At 42.1% G+C, this 17,877-nt stretch overlaps 1 protein-coding gene across 1 annotated transcript in view; it reads right to left on the minus strand.

The window, feature by feature from the left end:
* Window positions 1-17,877, minus strand: part of grm5b (glutamate receptor, metabotropic 5b) — a 473,006-nt gene that overhangs the window by 63,804 nt on the left and 391,325 nt on the right. The window contains 1 exon segment of the mRNA XM_055637258.1: window positions 14,259-14,385. Coding sequence (XP_055493233.1) covers window positions 14,259-14,385 — 127 coding nt within the window.

Genomic DNA, 17,877 nt, shown 5'->3' on the forward strand with positions numbered 1-17,877 from the left:
CGGATCCGCCCCCACTTCTACTCCCAGAGCCGGACCAAGAAAATTGAAGATGAACACAAAATGCAGGAGTAACTCAGCGGGACCAGCAGCATCTCTGGAGAGAAGCAATGGGTGACGATTCAGGTCAAGACACTTCTTTTCAGACTGAAGAAGACTCTCGACACGAAACGTCACCCATTGCTTCTCTCCAGAGATGCTGCCGGTCCGGCTGAGTTACTCCAGCTTTGTGTCCATCTTCAAATTACGTCATGCGCTCCAGACGGCTGTGCGTACGCATGAAATCGCGAGCGGCTTTCGCGAGACGGTCACGGTTTAACCCGACCATGAGGTCGTGTAATTTGTGTGCCAAGGACACATGTGGGACAGGCCCTTAAGACAGCAACTCTACCGCTGCACCACCGTGCCGACTAAGGGAGAGTCTTTCTTACTGAGGAAGATCGAACATTCTCCATTTCCCCCCTTAAGGCCAATTTGTCATAACACTTTCAATGAAGGTTAGTGTGCTGAAGTTAATTTTTCATGTCTCAATCTTGAAATGTTATAATGGGGGTGTTGATGCTGGAAGTTAATCCATTAGTGAGGTTGACTTCACCACACCAGAAAGACTAAAACAGCTGCCTGAATGCAGACTGACAGTGTACAGTTTAACTACTGTGATTTATCATTGTTATCTGTTCAATTACTGGTGAAGCTACACACAGGCAGGAGATGAGAAACTAATCACCAACTTGCACTGCTTGTTTAAGTTGTCCATCTTGCCTAAGCACCAAACTAATCTACTACAAAACTATTTATAATTCCCTCCTTTACCAAAGCATTACATAACATACATTTTTAGGTGACTTCAATACTTTTTGGAAGGAGTCAAATTACCTCATTTATGGGCGGCATAGTGTCGCAGCTGTTAGAGTTGCTGCCTGAAAGTGTCAGAGACCCGGTTTCGATCTGTGCTGCCTGCGTGGAGTTTGCACATTCACCCTGTAACCACGTGGGTTTCCTCCCAGTGCTCTGGTTTCATCCGATATCCCAAAGACATGCATGTATGCAGGTTAATTGGCTTCTGAAAATTTGCCCCTAGTGTGTAGGAAGTGGTTGAGGAAGCGAGATAACATAGAATAAGTGTGGTGATCAATGGTCGATGAGGACTTTTCTGTTCCCATGCTGTATCCTTAAACTAAACTACTGTGCAGGAGACTCGTGAAGTCGGAGCTAGTTGCTACTAGTAGTGTTGTAAAGTGACACTTGCCAGACAATATTAATAATGTGTATACTTGACGTGTTGTCCAAACGTTCTATGTGTATTATAGTTTTCAAAACAGCAGAGAGTGATAGATGAAACAGAGTGGGCCATTGGTTAATCTACCGTCATAGCCTGCCTGCCAGCTGCCATCTTCCTTCACATTCCTCATGGATGCAGCCTGGCAGCATCTTGCCAAAGTGTCAGCAAAGCAAACTGCTGGAGTCATCAAGCCACCCTGAGGACCCTTCCGTCACGTGTACCACTCGGCTCAGAGGCTGATTCAGTGCAGATTCTCCAAGCAAATATTTCCCCAACCGTTTTGACTCCAAACAGAACAGAGCTATTAACAGGATCCATGTACAAGAGGTAAAGTGCCAATAAAAGCAACAAATCAACAACTGTTTTGTGATCCTCACCATTAAAAGAATGCCAGAGTAAGTACAAAATTAATTTTACAGAATCTGATTTGTGAAATGAAATGTTTAACAAGGAACTGCAGATGCTGGAAAATTGAAGGTAGACAAAAATGCTAGAGAAAGTCAGCAGGTGAGGCAGCATCTATGGAGCGAAGGAAATGGGCGACGTTTCGGGTCGAAACCTTTCTTCAGACTGATGCCGGGGTGAGGGGGGAGGGGGGGTGGGAAGAAGAAAGGAAGAGGCGGAGACAGTGGGCTGTAGGAGAGCTCGGAAGGGGAGGGGAAAGAGGGAGAAAGCAGGGACTACCTGAAATTGGAGAAATCAATGTTCATACCGCTGGGGTGTAAACTACCCAAGTAAAATATGAGGTGTTGCTCCTCCAATTTACAGTGGGCCTCACTCTGGCTATGGAGGAGGCCCAGGACAGAAAGGTCGGATTCGGAATGGGAGGGGGTGTTAAAGTGCTGAACCACCAGGAGATCAGGTTGGTTATTGCGAACCGAGCAGAGGTGTTGTGTGAAGCGATGCCAAGTAATGAAATGTTTGTTTCTCTTTATATAGACTGCAGGCAGGTTGCCCATAATAATACATTTGGATAAAGTCTCATTTGAAGCATTGAACAATCTTTCTCAAACAGTTGATGATTAACTTAGATGTTTATTTTCATTAAAAAAATGATCATGTTTTATGGTAAATGTTTCAACACCTCTCATTATTATTCTCTCAATTTATTGTGACAGTTATATTTATAAATTAGATTAGAATCTAAACAAGGGAATGATAATCTCAGATCGTTCCGCAGCAGGACCAATGAATTAATCCATGATCCCTGGTGTGTTCAGCCCATGTACTCTCCGAGGTCCTGAATCCTAACAGTCTATGTGGGCTGTTTGAGCTGCTTTTTTATTGTCATTTGTTCTTGTGGCAGAACCAACTTGTGAAACCTCAGGAAGGAATAAGCAATGTAGTTGGTAATTATAAAAGGAAGATGAGATTAAAAATTCCATTGTCACTTGTCAAAATTAAATAATGTCACTGTATTAAGTAATTACAGGAAAAGGTGGTATAAATTCTGAAAAGGAGAAACACAATCCCGAGAAAAGTGCTGATGTCCACAAAGCTAACAGCAGAAGTTGACGTTGGAGGAGATGATGGCAGGTGGGTAGCAACCACTGAGGACATTTGTTATTGAAGTGCTCAGCTGGCGTGCTATTGTGACCATTAGCATGCATGGAATATTAATATGCAGTGCATGTTATTCATTTTGAAAAGGAATCTTTGAACATACACCATCGATGGCAATGAAGTGGGTGGTATTTTAGATAGTGAAGATGGTTATCAAAAGTTACAGCAGGATCTTGATCAGCTGGGCACGTGGGCTGAGGAATGGTTAATGAGATGTAATGCAGATAAATGCGAGGTGTTGCATTTTGGTAAGTCAAACTTGGACCCACCCAGTGAATGGCAGAGCCCTGGGATGTCGTAACCCAGAGGGATCTAAGAGTACAGGTACACAGTTGCAGGTCATGGGTCCCATTCGCTGTTATTGTATTGTGGTGGATCAGTTCACGAGGTGGCCTGATGCTATTCCGCTCTCGGACACCTCCACCGCATCTTGTTCCCGGGCCCTTGCGACCAATTGGATTGCTCAGTTTGGGGTTCCGGCAGATATTTCTACCGACCGGGGGGCACAGTTCACATCCTCATTGTGGACTTCACTGGCAAAATTGTACAGGGCGCGGTTGCACCACACCACCACCTATCACCCCCAGGCTAATGGGCTCATCGAGCTGTTCCACCACTACCTCAAGACGGCGCTGAAGGCACAGCCCACGGATCCGGACTAGGTCGACCAGTTGCCTTGGGTGTTGTTAGGCATCCGCACGGCCCCCAAAGCGGACTTAGATGCATCGTCCGCCAGCCCCTGGTCTTCAGCAACTTGAAGCCGCATTCTCCTGTGGGGATGCACCGATTCAGGACTTACCTGGACTTTACCTTGTCTCCACATCTGGATGCCTGCAGCGGTGAATGCGGAGGGTTGAGGTCCTGACCACGGGGGAAATGGAGGAGGACTGGGCTAATTTTGTGCCTTCCACCACAGTAATGAATGCTGTGGTGGATGTTTGTGTTATATTTTTATTGCATTTTTGTGTGTTTTTCTTTTTATTGGACCGCTGCTGGCAAATTCATTTCCAGTGCAAGTTACGAATAAAACATTGATTGATTGATTCTGCCTCACCCGCTGAGTTTCTCCAGCATTTTTGTCTACCTTTGAATAGTTTAAATAGTGATATCAATAGATATTTGTTGTGGAATTGAAGCAGTTTCAATTTATGAAATAAATGTACATGAGTTCAAGTAGATGAATGTAATCTTCCCCACCTGGCTTATTACTTTGCAAGAAGAGAACATATGGAAAACAGTGATTATTTTACCCTAAATTTCTATGAAAACTGAGAAAAATAATACATACTAATTCATTGCAAGTCAGATAACATTGTTACATACAATGCTTATTTTTAGTTTATTTAAATAAATTAAGATCACCTACAAAACTGTCTTACCAGATAAGATTTAGAACGTATTTGATACTTTAACTGAAGAACCTGCTAATAGTAACTCAAATCAATTAATATTTAATATTCAAATTGATATTCTCAAGAATTTTAAAGGTCCCAGTTTTATAGAACAGAAACAGTATTTTTTGTGAGAATAGCTTTTAACAGAGCATTTAATCTATTTCCCAGAGATAAATTAGATTAATCTGAAGATTTATAAAAGCAAAACAAAAAAAATCGTCAGTTTAAAGGAACAAAATGTACGGATATCAATGTTAAAATCTCAAATAGGTAAAACAGTAACAAATTGTGCACATAATCCTTCTCTCCGTACTAGTTAATATATGAATTGGAGTGATAGGCAAGGTATCCCAAATAAACAAAATTAAACAGAGTAAAATATCAACGTTTAATAATGTCATTAATTTGTAGCTGAGGTAACAAACAGCTAGCTGATAATTTAATTGCAGATAGAGTTAACCCTGCAATTAACTTGAGCCTAGAAATAAGATTGACAAAAATATGGGATGGACATTGTTATTTAGTGTGTATATGGCCATTTCCATATTTTATTCAAATGGCATTCGTCTTTTTTACTGTTGAACAAAGTCCTAATTTATATCTGAGCCACATTAATGAAAGTGTTGATTCTGGTGAATAATTATGTAAGATCAAATTATCCCAATGGGCCCAGTCTCTGGCAGAACTGGCATATGTAGTTTTATTTTTCTTTGATAAGGAGAATAACCCCATCCTCTGCAGTCATAAGGACTGCCTACGCACCATATCCCTGTTGTCAAATGAAATGACAGATGTGCCTAAGATGGTTCTTTTTTTTTTAAATGAAAGACAGCGAGCGAGCAGAGCTGTCATGTTCAAGATGCCCAGTTCAAGATTTAATTACTGTACTGCATTGCTACTCCAGCCAAAGTGACAAGAGAAGACCACATTATCCAAACGTGTTTATTTGTCCTAGGCATTGGATATCAACCGGAACAATTAAATTCTTACTTGCTGCACCTTTACATACACATGTCTAAAGAACATGTCGGATAAAAATCTGGAGTGCTTAGATATTCTGGCATTATGCATGATGACAGCCCCTCTTTGTCACTCCTAAATAGCACAAAGTACTGTGATGTACACCACTCAGCGCTCCTAGGATATTTGTGTGCACACTGATTTACACAGATATGCAATACAATAATGGATAAGAAATTCTCCTTTGGTTCCATATGGATCTATAGGAAGCACTGCCTCAAAGGCAACCAGCACCATCAAGGACCCAACACCACCCTGACCACACTCTTGTTTCACAACTGCCCTCAGGAAGAAAGTATAGGAGTCTAAAATACTGTAACCTATGTGTTCAGGAGCGGCTTCTACCCAACAACCATCAGGCTACTGAACACTACAAACATCAACTATACTTCAAACCACAAACTGTCTTGGTTGCGCTAGGGACTTGGGGCTTTATTTCTTCTGCACTGTATTGTTTTTTTTTAATTTATTGAACTTTTATTTGTTTGTTTATTATGTTATCTATTGATCACTGTGTTTACAGACCTGTTGTGCTGCTGCAAGTAAGAATTTCATTGTTCTGGTTCGGCACTCTCTTGACTTAAATTGTCACCACAACTATTATATATTGCGCATTAAATGATTCATGCTCTCCTATGACAGAGCTAATCTTTTGATGGTCCTTCTCATCCTTCGCGATTAACTGACGTATGCAAAATTAAACCCTCAGCTAAGGAATACAGCAACTCATCTTTGACAAAGCAATCATATAACAGTCTGCAAAAATGGCGAGATTAATACCCATAACACAGCATTACAGTTGATCTTGTTTAGTATTCCCCTCCCATAATTTAATGTTAGGCTAGAAATTAATGTCAACTTTAAATTAATCCCTGTGATATGAAAGATTGGTTGGCCAGTAATTTTGTGACTTCTATTTGTTCCACGGAAAGAAGCCAACTGATGAACACATGTCAATGAAACACAATTCAATGTATTGGTATCATTTCACTTCGGAGTCACGTGAGTGACTACGTGAAGAACCCGTCCAGCACGCATCCGCGACTTGAGCGTTCACGCAGTGCAACAGCGATGAACGGGAGTACAGGCGCTCCCGCTACAAGCTTAAAAAAGGCGGACCGTCAGGTAAGTACTTACTCTGAGGTTGTAATTACAAAACTTTGTTCTGCTTTGTGCACTCCAGATCAAGAAAAGCTGGAAAATGAGCAAAGCAAAACAGGGAAAAAAGACCGCCCCCCGTTCGACTCCAACAGAACAGGAGCGTTCCATCAGTGGGGGGGGGGGGGCAAGAGGCGGCACCTGGACCGCACACACTGCGGTCCACAATCATTGATGCTGAGCCCAGTACCGCTAGCGCAGCCTGACCAACAGCAGCGGACTAGAGGTAAATCAAAAAGAAAATCAGACCGGCCGGTAATCTCTGATAACTCCGACGAGGAAGACTTGCTGCCTGAGAGCGGCAGAGATAGCCGCCTGAGCCGCATGGAAAGGCTCATGGAGCAAATGCTCCAGCGACACTTGCTTCGGGAACAGGAGCAGTCTCGCCAAGGGAGCGCCTTACAATGCACTCGCCGTCGCTTCCCCCTCAGCCAAGAGCAGCGTTGGTGACCAGGAACAGGGGTCACTGGCCGAAGATGTCGGGAGTACGCACGGGGTACAGGACCAGGAAGAGCTGCTGGGTGTGGTGAATCGCTACGTGGCTACACCACGAGCAGGGCGGCCGTTCCAGCCAAAACTGGCAGCCAGCATTGACTACCTGTCCTTCAAACCCCTACAAGAACAGGTAGTCAATGAGGCACTAGAAATCTACTCGCCTCCGGAGAACTGCATTTTGCTAAACGTACTGGCCGTTAACAGCCAAATCTGGGGGTACGTTGGGCAGAGTATCGGAAACCAGGAACTAAAATTGCAGCGCATCCTCAAGCTCCTGACGTCAGCCATAACATCCTATGCTCGTTCCGTGGATGGGGTGGACATGACCACCAACCAGCAAGACACCCTGGCTCTGCTGTGTAACACCCAATATGAAATCAACAACCTCCGCAAGGAGGAGATAAGACCTGCCCTCAATCTCAAATTTGCAGGACTATGCAAATATGATGAGTTACAATGAGGGATTACGTGCCCTCCGCTCCCACCCTCAATTATAGAGATCCTCTGGTATCTTAGTTCTCCTTTTCTTTACTATGTTTATTTCAATTATTGTATTTCCTGTGATTGCACACCACTGCTTTGAAGTATGTCGCGCATGCATGCTGGACGAGTTCTTCACGTAATCCCTCATCGTAACTCCTCATAAAATACAGATCAAACTTCAAACTGGTAAGTTCTTGTTTAATCTTACTATTATATTTCACTGTCTTATCACCTAATGGCTTGTACTTTTCTGTTTTGTAGACATCTGTCATTACCTTATTTAGTTATCATACTTATTGGTTCTCTATGGCCATGTTTACATCCACTTGTATTTGCTAACTGGCCTGATTACAGCTGCCTTCTGTCTGTCCCTGTTCCTCTGTACTCTGTTCAGCTGCTAAAACTGAGATGAGCTATTTGTTGAATGCAATGACCAATTGATTAAGCAATTGGGCAGCAAGTTGCAGTGGAAAGGATGAGTATGATTTGTTCCTTTTCATAAGCTAATATGAATAGTATGGAAAGATACAGCATGGAAACAAGCACTTCAGTCCACTGAGTCCACACCAACTGTCCATCATCTGTTCACACCAGATCTATGCTATCCAAATTTTGCATGCACTCGGGCCAATTTAGAGGCCAATTAACCTGCACATCTTTGGGAGGAAACTGGAGCACCTGGAGGAAATTCACATGGTCACAGGGAAAACGTACAGACTCCACACAGACAGCACCCACGGTCAGGATCAAACCCAGAGGCACCCATAAATAGAGCAAACCCAGAATTGTGGGGCATCTTTGAACTTGTGAAGGTTAGTCATAAGGTTCAAATTAGCTATGGGGAAAGAAAGGAACAATGTAGAATAAAAATGCATAATAGCCAAAGGATTAATTGCAGCAGATTGAAGAAGATTCTGGCTTAGGCAAATTTCAGAAGTAGAATACATTAGTCTAATGGTGAATCATAGTCATACAGAGTGGAAACAGGCCCTTCAGCCCAATTTGCCCACACCGGCCAACATGCTCCAGCTACACTAGTCTCACCTGCCCATGTTTGGTCCATATCCCTCCCAACCTTTCCTATCCATGTACCTGTCTGACTGTTTCTTAAACTTTGGGATAGTCCCTGTCTCTACCACCACACTTTGCGTGAAAATGTTAACCCTTTAATCTTTAAAGTTTGGAAGGAAAAGAGAATAGAAACAAATTCTAAAGCTCTCTGAATGATAAAAGAGCAAATAAAATGTGAGAAAATGTGGGGCATTTGATTAAACCAGCTCGAAAACACAAGAGATAATCTGGTTAATCTGGTTGATTGCAAAAAAATGAAGAGAACAAACAAGCAAAACAAATGTCACAAAAATGATCACTTTGGCCTGGTGTTTACATGGAAAGGGATTTGCTTGAGCAATTTGGACCAAGAAAGTTAATGAGAGACTGACTGAAATAGAGTTAAGTAAAAGAGGCTGGCAACTTTTTGTGCAATCAGTCAGGAGCAGATGAAAAGAAGTAAGCATAGTAATTGAAGAGTTACTGACCAAGGTTGAGTCCATTAGATGTATGATTGCAAAACTTACAATGGTGTTTGAGAAAGGAGATTCGATAAACCAGCTCATTTATAGGCCAGGCAGATTATTCATGAAATAAAACTGTTTGGTTCCTTGATAAATGCTATTATAATATGGTGACTGTATTTGTGCGTTGTGCAAAATAATTCCACTTTGCGCATATGTGACAATAAAGAACCATTGACCATTGAGATTCACTTCAATGATGGGGAAGCTTCTGTGGATTTAATTTTTTATCTTTGACTAACCTGGTTAAGTTTTTTTTAATGGAGTAAAACAGAAGGTGGTCATGTGCAATGCCACTTGTGCAAGGTCTCTCTCTCATCACTGTGCCAGCATTTAGTCCAATCTCTAACTACCCCTGAAAAGTCTCTTGCAGTTATATTATGTATAACTTGACTGACCAGATAAATTGACCACATTTTATACACCAGCATTCATCAAGGAACCAACGAGGTTTTGTTTCAAGGAATGAAAAAAATTCTGATGCTTCTGTGTAATTTCTGACAGGAAGTTTCTCAGACAATGGAATATTTAACAAACTGCTTTGCACCTTTGCTAATTATTCATGCAACAAAGAAAGAAAAGAAAGACACACGAGATGCCGATATCTGGAGCAAACAGATGGCTGGAAGAAGCAAGGGGGTCCAACAGTTCTATTTGGGGGGAGGGAAGAAATTGTCCAATTGTCGCCCTGACTTGTGTTGTTCCAGCAGTTTATTTTTTTGCTGCAGGGGACAGAAAAAACCTAACTCTACACATTATTCTCACATGATGAAAAACTAGTGATATAGGAAGTTGAGGGACTTGGATATAATAGAAAATATGAAAACACCATATTTTGATATTGCAGTTGAGGAAGGCAACATGATTAATTACTTGTTAAAGTCTACTCTAATCACTATTGATCTGCCCATTCACTGAACTACATTTCTATTAAATCTTAATGTAACTAGGAGCTACTATCTGGGCAAATGTGTTGAGCATGTTTATTAGTAATCTATGTAGATTATTGTGAGTTATTATACCATAATTGTACTCTTTGTACTTTTAGACATTCCCTGGTAACATTCCTGATAATACCTTAACTTGTAATTATTACAGTGAATGAAACACATCAGAAATTATTGTCTTGAGGCTTCTAAGGAAAACAAATTAGATTTCAGAACAGAAAAGGTAGAATAACTTTTGCCTGTCTTGCAATGTTACGGAACATAGACCAGGACCAGCACCAGATCAGGCCCTTCAGCCCACAGTGTCTGTGCTGAACGTGACACCCAAGATCAACTCTAATCTGCCTGCACATAATCCATATTGCTCCATTCCCTGCACATCCATATGCTTATCCAAAAATATCTTAAATGCCACTAACATATCTGCTTCAACCACCCTACCCCCTACAATATGTTCCATGCACTCACCATCCTCTGTTTAAAAATAAACTTGCTCCGCACATCTCCTTTAAACTTTGCCCCTCTCATCGTAAAGCTATACCCTCTAGTATTTGATTTTTCCATCCTGGGAATAATATTCTGACTGTCTATTCTATCTATGCCTCTCAGAGTGTTATACTTCTATCAGGTCACCCCATAACCTCCAGCATTCCAGAGAAAACAATTCAAGTCTGTTCAATCACTCCCTGAAGCTAATACCCCTTAATCCAGGCCTCATTCTGGGTAACCTCCTCCGCACCCTTCTAAGGCCTTCACATTCTTCCTGCAATGGGGCACCCATAACTACATGCATTACTCCTAATGCAGTCTAGCTGAAGTCCTATAAAGATGCATTATGACTTTCTGAATCGTACTCAATGCCCTGACCTATGAAAGCAAGCATTAATATGCCTCCTTTGCCAGTCTGTCTACTTGCATTGACACTTTCTGGGAATTATGGACTACTATCCCTCTGTACATCAATGTTGTTAAGGGTCATGCTATTAATTGTATATGTTTCCCCATACATTTGACCTCCCAAAGTGCAACACCTCACACTTGCTCAGATTAAACTCCATCTGCCATTTCTTTGCCCATTTCTGTAACTGATCTACAACTCATTATATAAATTTGCCAGCCTTCCTCAGTCTGCCACCACAGCAATCTTGGTGTCATCTGCAAATTTACTAATGAACCCGTCTTTGTTTATGTCCATGTCATTTATATATTTATCACAAACAGCAGTGGTCCCAGCACTGATCCTTGCGGAACTCCACTGGTCACAGCCCTCCTGCCTCAATATTTTGTTTCTACCCCAACACTCTGCCTTTTAACAGTAAGCCAATTCTGAATCCATCTGACCAAGTCACTGTTAATCCTGTGCATCTTAATCTTCTGGATCAGCCCACCATGGGGGACTTAATCAAATGCCTTACTAAAATCCATGTAGGCAATGTCCACTGCCAACTAAAGCCATTCTGGCTGTCCCTAATTAACGCATGGCTTTAAATGGGAGTAAATCCTATCTCGAAGAGTCCTCTCCGATAGTTTCCCTACCGGTGATGTGAAGATAACCACCCTATAATTCCCTGGATTCTTGCTACTTTCCTTCTTAAATAAAGGAAAAACATTAGCTACTCTCCAGTTTCCTGGGATCTCGCCTATAGCTAGAGAAGACACAAAGATCTTCACCAAGATTCCTGTAATCTCTTCAATAACCTGGGCTAGATCCCATCAGCTTCTGGGAATTTATCCACCTTAATGTTTTTCAAGAGCCCCAACACCTTTCCTCCTTAATCTCAAACTGTCCTTGCATATTAGTATTTTCCACACTGATCTCATTGTCCATATCTTTCACCTTGGTGAAAACAGATGGAAAGTATCCATTTCGTACCTCACCTACATTCCCAGACTCCAGGTACAAATTTCCCCCTTCATCCATGAGTGTTCCATCCTTTTCCCTGGTTTCCTTTTGGTTTCTAATGTTGGTACAAAAAGCTTTGGGATTTTCCTTAATCCGAATCATCAAACCAATTTTGTGGCCCCTTTTGACCCTTCTAATTCAAGTTTGAGTTCTTTCCTCCTTTCTTTATATTCCTCAAAAGCCCTGTCTGTTTCCATCATTTTAAATCTTCCTTTCTCATTTTGACCATAAGTACAAACTTGATGAACTGGCGTTTAAATGATTTTAACTTGTCAGATGTGGACTTAATAGCAACTGCTCCCAATGTACGTCCCCGAGCCTCTGCCTAACAACGTTGCCGTTTGTCTTGCTCCAATTTAGTATCTTCCGACAAAGTCTAGCCTTCTCCCTATTCAACACAATCTGAAAACTTATGCAGCTGTGATCATTATCCCCCAAATGATCATTAATTGTAACTGGCCAGGCTCATTTCCCAATACAAGGTCCAGTATGTTCCCTTGTCGGGTTGAACTATCCACATACTGTTTCAAGAAACACTCTTGGATACACCTCACAAATTCTGCCCTGTTTAAGCCTTTGGCAGTGAGCAAGGCCCATCTAATATTGGGGAAGTTAACGTCACCCACTAAGACAGCCATGTTGTTTTGGCATCTTTTGGAAATCTGACTACATATCTGTACCTCCTTCTTGCTATTGGCGGGCCAATAGTACAATGCCATTAGAGTGCTCAATAGATCTCAATTCACACTGTGCTGCTTTTTATGGAATATTTTAATTGCTTAGACCAGGTGCAGAATTTGCAGAATTTTGCATAAGCTTAGAAATCTAATGGAGGGGGAGGGGAGAGGTAGTGAATAGAGAGTCTGTTGGAATGAATGGACAGATGGAAGGTGAGATACATTCCAAATAAAATACAATGAACCTTTTTGAATGAGTAGAGAGATTTTTTACAAAGGCACAGTTACAAAGAAGTGCAGGAACAGAGACCTGGGTATTCTTGTGCATAATGGCAGCACCGCAGGACTAACAAAGCAACAATATAGCAATTGAAAACCAATGAATTATCAGTGGAGTATGATGAAACCAAAAAATCAAGGTCAGCTTAATTATGTATCTCTACATGAACATCAATTCAGCTCAAATGGTAATACTGTGTCCAATCCTAGATAGCACACTGTTCAAAGCTGTGATGAGATGTTCTAGCGCAGTTATAGAGTGGTTAAACATATGAGGTATTATACTTTTGTGGAGAGAATGGAAAATCTAGCATTGTTTTCTTTTGCTTTGAGAAGACTAAGACATGGAATTTGCTGGCGGGGGTGAAAATAACCTCAGGGAGCAGGGTGGAGAACACATCCCTTTTTGCATCACGGGAAGAGCTGGTCAACAGCTTATAGTTCCTTGGCATCCATATCGGCAGTAACCAAACTTGGTCTCTTCACAATGATTCAGTGATCAATAAAGTACATCAGCTTATTCACTTTCTTAAGTGGCAAGAGAATTTTGCACGTTCATAAGGATTCTCTCAAATTTCTACATATGTGCCAGATATAATATTTTGATGGGATGAATCTCAGTCTCGTATGGCAAATGCATAGGTTTTATGGGGAAGCACTGTTTATGGAATAAATGGTTAGGCATTGTCATGTGTGATTGAAATGGGAGTGCAACTAGAATCATTGGAAGCTTTCAAAAGGGAATTGGCCAACTATTTGAGCTAACAATAAGGTGCAAGAGTGGAGAAATTAGCACATTCGATTGTTCTCCAAAATGAGCTCACCAATAACGTACTGTTCTAAAGATCTGTTACTCTGGATATGAGGGTGGTCCAAATATTCTTGGATTAATTTACTCTCCAAAAATATTACCGTTCTTTGAGGAATGAAGCAGTGAGAAAAAAATACAATCACATCAAAATAATGAAATAGAAGAAAAAGAATGAATTGATAGAGCAAATAGTCTCAGTTTTTGACTCTCCAATCAATTTATACTTATGTTTATTCTTCTCCGGGGATTCAGTTTGCTGCACTTATTGACTTTGAATATTTGTTTTCACTTGAATTGATTTGTTATTTCAAATGTGTGCCTGATTTCCACATTTTTACAGGGCAATTATTTTTAGCACAAATCAGGTACTCGCTCTTTCTCACAGATTTTCATCCATTTCTGCAGTGAACAATTCATTTGCATATTTCTTGTTGAATCAATACTTTTTGAAGACACCTATCAACTGCAGATTAATATTTAATCAAAATCACAAATTCAAATAAAATCTCCTTGAATCCCAGTTCCAGTCAGATGGTGGTGGACTCGGACTGCAGAAATAATTTAAATAAACACAACCGTTTATTCTAGTTTATCATCGCAGAAAGGTTACTCAGCACCCAGACAGTTTCAGATCTTGTGACAAATCATCACAGTAGTATTCGTTCCATTTCCTACCTGTGAGACCCTCATTTGGCCAAGAACCTTGGGGGCAAGCCTGGCAGGTGTATTCATCAAACACAAACTCGTTTTCCTTACACAAGGTGCATGTCCAGCAGCAGCTCACTTCTCCTTTCCGAATCACCTACACAGAGAAATTAGAAACACAGAAAATGGTAAGAGATAATTGCAAGGTGTCCTTTTTATTTGTGTTAACCAAACACACCAGTGAAGCTACATGGAGTTTGGATGTTGCTGGCATCTTTTCAGAAGCACTTGCATCTACTGTCAGAAGGCGGTGGCCCGACTCACATTGCAGCGCCCCCTACAGCCTGTCTGTCTTTTAAAAATGTTTTTGTCTAGTTAAATGCAATTGTTCGTGTTTTTTTATATACTGTTTTTAACTGTGTATATGTGGAGGGGGGGGGGGGGGGGGGGGGCTTTTAAATATCTTCCCTGCATTGTCGTTGGGGCCTAGCACTCCAGCCGGAATGACCTGGGGCTCCAGTCGTGAAACTGCAGACTTACCATCGCGGGGCTAGCCGGCCTCGAAGTGTGGGGAGCAGTGGTGGGGAGCTGCTGCGGCCTGACTTTGGAGCTCGGAGGCAACAGCTGCAGGCCGGTGGACTATGATATCGGGAGCTCGCGGGTCCGGGTGGGAGACCGCTTTTCGGAGCTCCCGCAACGCAACTTCTCCAGCCCGTGTGAAATCCATGGGAAAACCATTGAAGCAGTATTAGACATCAGGCAGTGAGGGTGCCATTCGGAATCTAGGACCTTTGCAGGTATGTGTAATCTGAGAGAAATGTTGGTGTTCGGCTGGAAGATCTGAACCATAGAGTCATGTCACAGAATCATACGGAACGGAAATGGGCCGTTCTGCCCAAACTGTCCATGCCAACCAAGATGCCCCATCCAAGCAAATTCATATATACCTGCACCAGGTCCATGTCCCTCCAATGCTTTCCTTTCCATCTATCTCTCCAAATGTCTCGTAAATGTTGTTGTTGTACCTGCCTCAAATACTTCATTCAGCAATTCATCCATATTCCCACCAGCTACTGTGTGAAAGTTTCCCATTAGATTCCCATTAAATTTGTCCCCTCTCGCCTTAAATCTATGCCATTTGGTTCTTGATTCCATTACCCTGAGAAAAAGACTCTGTGCATTCACCCGGTCTATTCATAACATGATGTTATACACATCTATAAGATCACCCGTTCAGTCTCCTATGCTCCAGGGAATAAGATCCTAGCTTGCCCATCATCTGCCTATAGCTCAGGCCCACAAGTCCTGGCAGCATCCACAGCATTCTTTTCTGTTTTCTTTCCAACACGATGGCATCTTTCTTATCGAAGCTTGACCACAACTGAACACCGTACTCCAAAAACAATCTCGCCAATGTCTAGTACAACTGTTAGATATTGTCCCAACTTCTATAATCAGATCCCTTGACTGGTGAAGGCCAACATGCCAAAAACTTGTCTTCATCATCCTATCTACCTACAACGACACTTTCAGGAAATTATGTTCATACCCTCCTAGATCCCTCCATCCCACAACATTCCCCAGGGTCCTTCCATTCACTGTGAATATCCTCCCCAGGGTTTGGCTTCCCAACATCTTGTTAGGAACGAAGCAACAAATTAGTTAAGAACAAAGTTGGACCCTTGAAGTCCGAAAAAGGTGACTTTATTATGGGGAACAAGGAAATGGCAGATGAGTTGAACAGGTTCTTCACTAAGGAGGACACAAACAATCTTCCTGATATAGTAGTGGTCAGAGGTTCTGGGGTGACAGAGGAACTGAAGGAAATCCTCATTAGGCAGGAAATGGTGTTGGATTGACTGATGGGACTGAAGGCTGATAAATCCCCAGGGCCTGGTGGTCTGCATCCCAGGGTACTTAAGGAAGTGGCTCTAGAAATCGTGGATGCATTGGTGATAATTTTCCAATGTTCTATGGACTCAGGATAAGTTCCTGTGAATTGGAGGGTAGCTAATGTTAACCCACTTTTTAAGAAAGGCGGGAGAGAGAAAACAGGGAATTATAGACCAGTTAGCTTGACATCGGTGGTGGGGAAGATGCTGGATTATAAAAGATGAAATAGCCGCACATTTGGATAGCAGTAACAGGATCGGTCTGAGTCAGCATGGATTTACGAAGGGAAAATCATGGTTGACTAATCTTCTGGAATTTTTTGAAGATGTAACTAGGAAAGTGGATGTAGTGTACTTGGACTTTCAGAAAACATTTGATAAGGTCTCACATAGGAGATTAGTGGGCAAAATTAGGGCACATGGTATTGGGGGTAAAGTGCTGACATGGATAGAGAAGTGGTTGGCAGACAGGAAACAAAGAGTACGGATTAACGGGTCCCTTTAAGAATGGCAGGCAGTGACTAGTGGGGTACCGCAAGGCTTTGTGCCGGGACCGCAGCTATTTACAATATACATCAATGATTTGGATGAAGGGATTCAAAATAATTAGCAAATTTGCAGATGACACAAAGCTGGGTGGCAGTGTGAACTGTGAGGAGGATGCTATGAGAATGCAGGGTGACTTGGACAGGTTGGGGGAGTGGGCTGATGCATAGCAGATGAAGTTTAATGCAGATAAATGTGAGGTTTTCCACTTTGGTAGCAAAAACAGGAAGGCAGATTACTATCTAAATCGCGTCAAATTGGAAAAAGGGGAAGTACAACGGGATCTGGGTATGCAGGTAAAGCAGGCAGTGAAGAAAGCGAATGGCATGTTAGCCTTTATAACAAGAGGAATCAAAATTAGGAGCGAAGAGGTCCTTCTTCAGTTGTACAGAGCCCTAGTGAGCCCACACCTGGAGTATTGTGTGCAGTTTTGGTCCCCTAATTTGAGGAAGGACATTCTTGCTATTGAGGAAGTGCATTGTGGGTTTTCAAGGTGAATTCCCAGGATGGCGGGACTGTCATATGCTGCCAAAATGGAGCAGCTGGGCTTGGACACTCTGTAGTTTAAAAGGATGAGAGGATATCTCATTGAAACATATAAGATTGTTAAGGGTTTGGACACGCTAGAGGCAGGAAACATGTTCCCGATGTTGGGTGAGTTCAGAACCAGGGGCCACAGTTTAAGAATAAGGAGTAAGCCATTTAGAACGGAGATGAGGAAACACTTTTTCTCACAGAGAGTGGTGAGTCTGTGGAATTCTCTGCCTCAGAGGGCGATGGAGGCAGGTTCTCTGGATGCTATCAAGAGAGAGCTAGATAGGGCTCTTAAAAATAGCGGAGTCAGGAGATATGGGGAGAAGGCAGGAACGGGGTACTGATTGGGGATGATCAGTCATGATCACATTGAATGGCGGTGCTGGCTCGAAGGGCCGAATGGCCTACTCCTGCACCTATTGTCTATTATACTTATCTGAATTAAACCTTATTTACCATACCACGGCCCATTTGCCAACCTGATCAAGGTCCTATTGGGGTGGGAAATTGCAACCTTAACGTGGTCTCCTCTGTTTCAACGAATGCAATCAACCTAGTGTGCACAATCAAATAAGATCAAATAGAACATGTTGTCCTTTAACTTTAGGCTGTGCACGCCATATGCAAGAAAAAGAAGATCAAGGTCCTGCTGTATTTCTTGATAACAATCTTCTCTG

The sequence above is a fragment of the Leucoraja erinacea genome, chromosome 6, assembly GCF_028641065.1.
Source record: "Leucoraja erinacea ecotype New England chromosome 6, Leri_hhj_1, whole genome shotgun sequence".
NCBI lineage: Eukaryota > Metazoa > Chordata > Chondrichthyes > Rajiformes > Rajidae > Leucoraja > Leucoraja erinaceus.